Source organism: Castanea sativa, chromosome 5 (assembly GCF_040712315.1).
Source record: "Castanea sativa cultivar Marrone di Chiusa Pesio chromosome 5, ASM4071231v1".
NCBI lineage: Eukaryota > Viridiplantae > Streptophyta > Magnoliopsida > Fagales > Fagaceae > Castanea > Castanea sativa.
This window is the reverse complement of record NC_134017.1, coordinates 67,287,978-67,297,679: the sequence shown is the minus strand read 5'-3', so window position 1 is coordinate 67,297,679 and position 9,702 is coordinate 67,287,978. Positions and strand designations below refer to the sequence as shown.

At 33.4% G+C, this 9,702-nt stretch overlaps 1 protein-coding gene across 2 annotated transcripts; it reads right to left on the bottom strand.

The window, feature by feature from the left end:
* Positions 1-1,873: 1,873 nt before the first annotated feature.
* On the bottom strand, positions 1,874-8,161 carry LOC142634484 (lysine-specific demethylase JMJ29-like). Of its 2 annotated transcripts, none has more exons than XM_075808775.1 (13): positions 7,939-8,161; positions 6,501-7,001; positions 6,251-6,363; positions 6,058-6,157; positions 5,829-5,961; positions 5,689-5,752; positions 4,894-5,593; positions 4,149-4,478; positions 3,044-3,451; positions 2,897-2,969; positions 2,732-2,817; positions 2,504-2,623; positions 1,874-2,292 (listed from the first exon to the last, which is right to left on the bottom strand). In XM_075808775.1, the coding sequence occupies exons 2-13, from the start codon at positions 6,993-6,995 to the stop codon at positions 2,218-2,220; spliced, it is 2,697 nt and encodes an 898-aa protein (XP_075664890.1). In that variant the 5' UTR covers positions 6,996-7,001; positions 7,939-8,161; the 3' UTR covers positions 1,874-2,217. The 2 variants fall into 2 exon arrangements, with proteins under 2 accessions (XP_075664890.1, XP_075664891.1); XM_075808776.1 differs by lacking the exon at positions 7,939-8,161 and adding an exon at positions 7,593-7,730.
* Positions 8,162-9,702: the final 1,541 nt, after the last annotated feature.

Here is a 9,702-nt window from a genome sequence, read left to right as displayed (position 1 = left end):
GGTTTAAAACTGATTGGCTGCACTGGTCTTATTGATTGAAGTTTTGGGTCCAAGTCCAAGGATGGAGATTGGACTTAACTAGTGAATTTAACATGTGGGTCTTTAGAATGTAAGGATTGGGCTCTCCCCAACCCATTTTTCACTTTTTTTTTTCTTTTCCTTTTTTTTTTAGGGGGGGGGGGGGGGGTGGGATTTGGGTTTGGATGCTTTTCTGAGTGAAATATACTTAGTGTGCTTAATTTTGTATACCTTTATGAGTACATTTATTCAATGAACAATAATTTCACAAGAAGCTAATATGTCAATTCACCATAAACTCAATGAAATTATGTTGTTTCCATAGACTTTTTGCTATAAATATACCACTAGGTATTAGCTTATAATTAACTCAAGTCCTCAATCTATGAAGAACGTTTAATAGTTTAGTTATTGAAGGAGTAAGAGTCTTTTTTTTAAAGTTACTTTAAAAACAAAGAAGAGTGAGTCTAGTATGGAGAAAGGAGAGAGTCGTTAGGTGTAGTGAATGGGTTGGCACGAATTAAACAATACAAAGATAATGGATCCCACGACTTGAGTGTATTTACAATATTGCCATCAAAACTCATATCTCATCACCCAGAAACACTTTTTTTTTGTTTTCATTTTCACTCATTCATCACTCATTTTGTTGAGTTATAGGTCATAAGAACTAAAAATAAAAACTTGGCCAAACATGCTTCTTAAGCATGAGACCCATCAAAAGTGAGTAATGGGTGATGAAAATTGCTTAAACCAGATAGGCTCTAAATAAAAGCCATCAAAACTCAAAAATGCTGCTAAAAATGACATATCTTTACTCTTTTGCATGTCTCTCACAAAATATAGGTTGAGAAATGACATGTCTTCACTCTTTTGCTTGTATTTCATAATATATAATGCTGAATTTCAATTTAGATTAATTTCATTTTAAAAATAAGCATCTAGGACTTCAAAATGAGTACTAATTTGGCCTACTTTGAATCTAAAATAAATGACAAGTGATTTGTTAAAATTGGTCATATAGTACAATCCACAAATTTTACTGGATTTAATTCCCTTAACTGGGTTTCTCAAAAAAAAAAATCCCTTAACTGGCCCAAGCCTACCTTTTCAAGACTTTTGCTGGCCCAAAATTATTTTAAGTCTTTTAAAGGCTATGATATCAATCTAAAATACAATTCGAGCCGATAAATTATAAAGAATTCTAGCCATTGATTTTAGAGGAAAAAGAAAGGTAAAATGGAAGTAAAAATATAAGGAAAAATATGTTTTAAAATATAGAAATTCACTTAAAGATAACGATGTTGATAGTTTATTTCTTCCCTTTTTTCTTGCTAAAAAAATGACAAAAAAGTTAGCCGCAGCTATCCTCCAAATAACTCCAATCACCCTTTAATCTATTTCAAGTTTTTTTTTGTTGCTAAATTAATCTACTTTTAGTACGTAAAAGACATCAAATTTATTACATATATAAGCTATGATAGTTTAAACTCACTTTTACATTAAATTGTAGGAGCATTTATAGATCTAAATTGCTCACACGAATCAAAGTATGAAGGTAGAGGACTTCCACATTTTAATTCACAAAGGGCATCTTTATTTATTTTTAAACTCACAACAATTGAGCAGTGAGCACAAGATTTGAATCCAATTTCTCTCGATAGATAATTTATTAATTTTCAAATTGTCCTTATTCATCAGGTCACTTTTTAACTATTACCACAATAACTTTCATTATATGTCAAGATTTGGGTAGATCCCATAGACCCGGATGGAACATTGCCCTATTATAGATTACATTTCTTAGTGAAAGTTTTATAATTTACCCTGGAACTTGACAATGGCTGCAACAACATTTGAGAGAGAGAGTATTTTCTATAAACCTCAAAATAAATTTCATCAAGTAATTGTCCCACTTATTACAATGTACCTCCACCCATGAAGGTCAAGCCCCTACTCCAAAAAGGCACTTCCATCTCATGCCAACCATGCAATGTTTGCAGGCAAAAAACTGCACCTAGCTTCCTATTTTCTATTTAGTTCCACCAAGTCTGAGTTGGGACAGCTTCCAAAATACTTTATTATGGCTTGGTGGAATTGGATAAGTCTGAGTTGGGGCAGCTCCCTATTTACTATATCTACAAAAGAACCTAATTATTTAGTTCCTCCAATGCTGAGTTAGGGCAGCTTCCAAAATACTTAATTATGGGTTGGTACCAAGGCTTCTAAATCAGTAATAGCTTGGTCAACCGCATAGATGATCATTTTCTTGATCTGTTCCACCAAAAGATCACACCGGAAAAATGGTTAGAATTAGAGTAGAATGAAGGAATGTAATACATAGACTAGAGACCAAGGTATACAAGATGAAACAAAGAAAATAAATTTTTATGTAAATCCACACACAACTATGAACTATCACTAAAATAGTGATGGAAACAAAAAAAAAGGGTGGGGGGATGTTATCATGGAAAAGACCCATTACCTCAAGTTTATCTTCTCTAGCCTTGTGGTTAATAGGAAGTTGTCGGAACTCCTCAGTTAATCGGAGGCACTCGTGGACATTTTCAGGAGAGACAAAGTCAACAGCAACTTTTGTACATGACTGTGACAGGTGGGAATAGAATAATTAGCACCATACAATAGAACATATTGGGTTAGAGAAATGTAACCCGACTGAAGATTAAGACTGATAATGTAACGAATTTATTACCTTGAGATTCCTAACTTGGTGCGGGCATCCAGCAGGTATAAATACTGCTTCTCCTAGCCTTTGCACAAACGTCCACGGTTCAACACCTACAAATGTGAAGCATTTGTGTAAATAATCATGCAAGGGTATCACAAAAACATCATTGCGTTTTTATAATATACTTACCAAATTCTTCTTTTAGCTTCCTTTTGTGCTCCGAAGTTAAATAAAAGGATTGGTCATGAATTGGGTGAACAACCTAAAAAAGCATTATCTATCAGAGACTGCGCATGAGATATGGCTAATCAGAAGCTTAACTTGCTAATAAGTTACCTGTTCAACAGGTGAACAATAGGTGTGCCTAAATTCGTTTGCATGCTTTCTAAGATATGCCTCTAATTGAGGAACATCTTCCCTCCGAAAAATGTCCCATAAAGCACTGCCTATTTCTTCTGTTTCTTGTTCTGTGGAGAAACCAGGACAAGTAGCCCCTTCTATGTCACTTTTTGACATCTCGATTTTACCATCAATATCAGATGGATGCTTGCTCATATCTGCAATTTCTAGGACCTCCATGTCCTCACCATTGCTATGAACAAGTTTTTCAGTTGGACAGCTTAACTCCTCTCGATCTAGACGTTCCTTCCAATCTTGGGCCCTGTGCCTTTCTTTTAAGGTTGCAATTGCTGAGCGCTGCTTGTCGCTCAACACTACTTCTGCTGTATGTGTCAAAATATTCACCTGCATTAATCAAAAAAACATGTAACAATGTTGCTTTTTTAGTACAGAAAAAAAAAAATGGGAAAGTTTTTCCACATCCCATTTCTATAAGGAAATTGCATTTTATCACATGCAGCAATTGTAAAGTATAAAAAATTATCGACTAACACAATTTGGACCATTAACTTAAAAAAAACAAAATTATTGACAACATGGCCAAAAAGGACACTTGCAAAATGATTGTTCACATCTATAATGTTTCTAAGAGCCCAATATTCACATGTTCGGACATTGTTAGGAAGTTTTAAATCAAAATTGACCAATGATTACAGTCTTCACCAAATACACTGCATTTTTTAATTTTAAGTTACTCTGTTTACAAACGTTACAGCTAAGCAAGCCTTATAACAGAGTTTCAATATATTTTTAAAAAGAATTCTAAATATTAATTTCAATAGCCACATTCAAAATTGTTAAAAGGAAAAAATTAGCAAGGAAAAATATTGATAGTTTTGAAAATATTTGTGCATGCGCAAAAAGCCAACAAAAACTGTTCCTTGACTCCAAAATATAACTAAATTGCACTTTTCATATCCCAAAGTCTATGACAGTTTGAAATGGAAACAAAGAGAAACAATTTCTCCTCATTTAAGAAAAAATCTATAACCTCATATGGTGCACAATGTCACGTGTTACAAGTCATTTTGTTATAACATACCGCATCTGACATATCACAATGAAGCTTAGTTACAGAGTCCCCTCTTCCAAGCTCCTCTGCGAGCCCATAACCAATATATGTTTTTGGACCCAGGTCTGGTTTCAACACACCAGGAGGCAACTTGACAGCTAAGTTAAGGAGGCCTGACCTAGGATCTGTGTACTCTTGAAATGGCAATGCACGGATAAATTCATCACAATGACGGGGCAAAAAATCCTCGAACTTATTAGAGGGGGGCCAGTCCTTTAGCTTGAGCATCTCAGGCCAAAAGTTATAGTATGTTCTACCTTCAATATAGCCTTGAAAAAATTCACGGGTCCTAATCTCCACCTGCATATTTTAACAAAATCAACAATGGAAGTACAAAATTGAGCAGGCATAACCTAGTAGGATAATAATATATTTGAGCAAAGAAAATAATGCTTCAATTAAAAGTCCAGAAGAAAATGGATTTTAAAAACATAAGAAAGTGGTATAATGGGTGCTTGTGTGATTGGGGTGTGTGTGTGTGTGTGTGTGAGAGAGAGAGAGAGAAAGAGAGAGAGAAAGATGTATGTTAGAACAAAACAAAAGACAGAATAAATTCCACACTCAAGAACTATAAAACCAAAAAAATCCTACAAATACTACATGGAGAAAGAAAAGAAGATTATATGATTTAACAAATGAAATCAAACAAGCGATACTGACAGACAGTCTTTGGCTGAGAAATATAGAAGTGCAGAAAGGGAAAAGGTAACTAAACCTCACAACCAGCCAGGCAATCAATGGCCTTCACTTCTGACATTTTTGAGCTGATATCCAAATCCACACTTTCACATAACGCACGCCAGATGACCATTGGCTCCCAGCTTAAACCAGCTGTCTGTTCAAGAACATCACGAACAATAACTGGTTCACCATTAGTCCAGCACTGTTGGAAGTGCAAACGCTCTTCTTCTAGAAGACTGTCCCTTGAAGATGGACAGTACAAGTCATTGTCATCACAATCTACTCTAGAAGCTGCTCTTCTGAAAATCTTCATACTCTTTCGAGTACCTTTATGCTTAAAATTTGTAGGTTGAGCTCTAAACATCTCCAATAAATTTCCTGCTTTGATTTCTAAACTTGAAATCCACCCCAGTGGAAGGATACGCCTGAGCTCCAATACACATTCACCACACCCACCAATTTCCTTTGGAGCACAAGTAACACTTCCATCACCATTGGCACTCCATTTGATAAAGGACTTAACATGTTCCTTTGAAGTTTTTAAAAGACATGATTCAGGTAGAGGATCTCCACCATGCATGTAATCATAGCCATTGTTGATGTATTGAAACTTCATTTTGCCACGGCTTGTAAGACTTTCCTTTCGAATTTCTTCACAGCAACTGAGACAGAGTTCATAAGAACATGTTGGGCAGCTTCGATGAAGGTCTACAATTGAAGTTGCACAATGATCGCTGCTCCAAGGCCAAAAAAAAAGAAAGCATTTAAAACAAACATTGCAATTAGCACCTCATAGAATTATAGAATTTCATAAAGAATAGTTTCTTACCAAAAGATACGCTCATCATTATAACAAATGGTTTGTTGTACTTCAATATCAGAATATGATTTCCCTACCACAAATATTTTCCGTAAGCAATGCCTACAATTCAAACAGAAAACTCAAACCCAAAGGTTAATTATACATACCTTGAATATTAGCCTCAATCTCCATTTCCTTAGTTTGTTCTTCACAAATTTGTTTCAAATACGGAAGCAAAGAACAAATCAAATACTGGAGATGGTGAATCTTTTCATGACTAGGTATGTCCCTCTTTGAAGTCTGAAGGTTAGAAAGATTAAAAATCTAATCAGAGAAAGCATTTTGAAGAAATTTAAAACAGTGAGATAAAAAAATAAAATAAAATCAAAGACAAACCTTAATAATCCCACTTGAGTGCAAGCACACATTACAGTTGCAGTTTCTACGGCAAAATGGGCAAAGCATCGAAACTTCTTCTTCTTCTAAGTGGGGGTACCTATATACACACAAAGAGCAAGAATGATGAAGTAAAACAGGGGGAAAAAAGAACATCTCTAAAGAAAAGTTGAATGTACAAGAAATACCATACCATTGCTTGATACACTGGATGCAATACATTTTCTTCTTACACTTAGTGCAAGGAACAACAACAAACTTTTTCTTCATACACTGATGGCATTTTAAGCGATCTTCTCCATTACCCTGTTGACCACAATAATTATGAATACTTTGCAATGAATGAAGAAAAAAAATTAAAAGAACTAATTCCTTCAATGGAATTGGAATATGAAGATACATATAGGTCTACTATGAAAAAGGCATAGCGAAAAAGAAGCTACCTTCACATTTATTGGACTGCATCTCTCCTTGCTTCCAGTACACACATTACCATTCCTTGACTCATAATTTTTCTCACTTGCATCATCTGAATATTTTTCAGTCATCACACTATCCGAATTCCTAATTCTTTTCCGTGATTTCGCCTTAACAAGAAACAATGTTTCTTCATCTTCTTCAAACTCGTCACTAAAACAATCATCTTCAGAACGTCTTTTCTTGTTTGAGGCACTACGGCGCTTCTTTGGAGTGCTTTGATCACGTGAGAACTCAACATCATGAATATTCTGTACTTTCTTGGATGAAAGTTTTGTTCTCATCTCTGATGACAGAGCATGGCCATCCTCTTCCTTTTCTGATTTTGATCTATTACTTTCACTTTCAAGTTTTTCTTGAACCCTTTCCTTCTTCTCAACCTTGGAAACCTTTTGAAAATTAGAGACTCTCTGATAATTGTTTGGATATTGGCCCAACCGTTTTGTACACAAAATCTCCATTGCTCACTGCAGAAAGAACAGGAACAATTGGTTCTTAGTTTATTGGCATCTAACTCCCAGTTCTATCACAGTTTCAAGCAATTAACAATAATTAATCTCAATCAAATAGAAACCATAAGGAACAAAACTACAACGATTCCCACATTCTAAAAAACTCAAACCTCAAAGCAGTCCATAAATTTTTCATTCTCAGTCCAAAAAATATTAACAGCACAAGAGATCTCACAATCAAGATTCTACATTCAGAAACAATTTTCACAAACTCTTATGGAACCAAGCAACAAAAATTACCACATTCTAGAACTACACAACTCAATGCAACATGAACTCAAGAACTCTAAGATTTTCACTACTTTTTAATTCACGGCCCACAAAATTCAATGCAACAGGAACTCATACCTTTGTCAATAAATCTTTTAATTTTTAGCTACAGAAAGACACATATTCACGCACTATCAATAAAAAATCACTTTCAGAAACAAAAATTCACAGAATCACATGGAAATTATGACAATGCTCTTTAAAAAGAACAAAAACAAGAATCCCACAAAACATTTTCCAAAAACCATTCCAACCACATAGAAATCAAAAACCCACCAAGCAAAAATGACAAACATGCAAAACCCAATATGATATCAGCGATCAAACATCATTGCCATTGCCATTGCCAAGAATTCTTTGAAGTCAACGCAGCAGAGAACACAGCCACAGTAATCATGGTTGACCCCAACTCAGAAAAAAAAAAATCACTGGATCAAAAAATTTTGATTAGAGCTTGAAACCCATCACAATTTCAGCTACAAAATAAAACCCAGAATTCAGATTCTCAAAATTTCCACACAAAAAAAACAGAGACATAAATATTACTGATAAACAATAAATAAAAAAAATAGTAAAGATAAATTCTTTTCTAAAAAGAAAAAATGGGTATTGAATTACTGACCTGATTATTGAAGAGGCAAAGGAAAGCAATGTATAAAAGCATGAAATTTGGGTCGGTGCGAATCAAACGAGGAAAACGATTCTATTTTCTTTTTGTTGTTTTGTTTGTTTGGGTTTTTTTGTTTTTCTTGGGTTGGGTGTGTAAAAGTAAAATATAATAAAAAGGGTTCTAAAATTACTTGAGGGCCATGATTTTTAATGGTAAAAAGAAAAAGCGAGGGACTGAAACTTTTGCAAATGAGAGGGTGGGTATATATAGGAGTGTGTGTGTGCATGTGAGATTGGGAATTGGAAATTGGGAATTGGGTTAAAATGACACTTTTTTGCTGTTTTGGTTTGGTTTGGTTTGGTTTGGTTTGGTGTTAGTTGTTTTTTTACTCAAGTTTTTTAGTGAAAGTTTTATCCTTTGTTGGAAAGGAAAGAGTCTTTTTCCTTGTATCATACTACTAGCAGGAGTAGTATTAGTAGTCTGGTAGATGGTAACATAGTATAATAAAAAATGAATATTTCAAGATAAAGTGTGAAAAGTGTGTGCTTAGCTTGACATGGAGGGGAAGCAAAAGAAATGCAAAAAGATAAGTTGTGGATAAAAAAAATATATGTAAAGTTTTGCCACAATTTCCACTTGTCCCTAATTATAATTTGTGGATAAAAAATAGTTGTCTGTGTGAAAGTAATAAACAACCAATTATAATTTAATGTGTAAGAGAATTGTGACAAAAATTATAAATTTATTTTTGATTTAGAAGAACTCAAAGAAATGAGTTTTATTTTTTTTATAGGAAGTGGTTGCATAATAATCTTAACATAAGATAAGTGTGTGTTTTTTTAATGGGAAACTATGTTAGTTTCTAACTTAAATTATTATTGATATAATTTTTTGTGGTGGTAGAATAACTCAAGAAAATGAGTGTTTTTTTTTTTTTTTTGATATATAGATAACCACTACATAAGAGATGTGTGTTTTTTTTAATGGAAAACTATGTTAGATTCTAAATTAAATTGTTTTGATATTTTCATAATAAATTATAATCAATTAGGTGAGTAATTTCTACCAAATCTCTAAATAAATTTTTATTTGGTAATACTTAATACTTATTCATTTAAGATGTATCATATATATAATTTTTTTGTCAACTAAAGAGTATTTCTATTTTTATTTGGTTTATTTAATTTATATATAATTTTTAAAATATTATGGTATTAGCACCACACATTATTGATACGATAAACACCTCACAATTATAAATATTTGTAAAATACAAGAGACAAGAGCGGTATTCAAGTAAAAATTTTATTTTACATCTCAAAAAAAACATCATAGTATATTATTTATTTTCATCTACTTTACTTTACATTTTTTTACTCCCACAAAAAAAATAAAAATAATAAAAAGTTGGCGTTGATATGAAGGGAGGATATAATGGACCCCACTTGCTTTCCTTCTGATCTGATTGCCATGCTGATGATGACAAATTGCCCAGACTTTATTACTATATGTCCTCGTCCACCTCGGAAATAGCTTCTTCAAATCAAAAATAAAATTAATAAAAAAAAAAAACTGTGAACTAAATAGCACATGGAAATGGAATTTGCAGTTTTGGATTGGAGTCAGTGGTCACAGACACACAGTGCTTCTGCAAAAACAGCTAAATTTTGCAAGGCAGAAAGCTATGGGTTGTGGACCATGGGGTTGAATTTTAAAGTACTACTAAAATATACTAAAACAATTAAGGAAGAATTCCCTTCAAAAAGTTCAAACTTT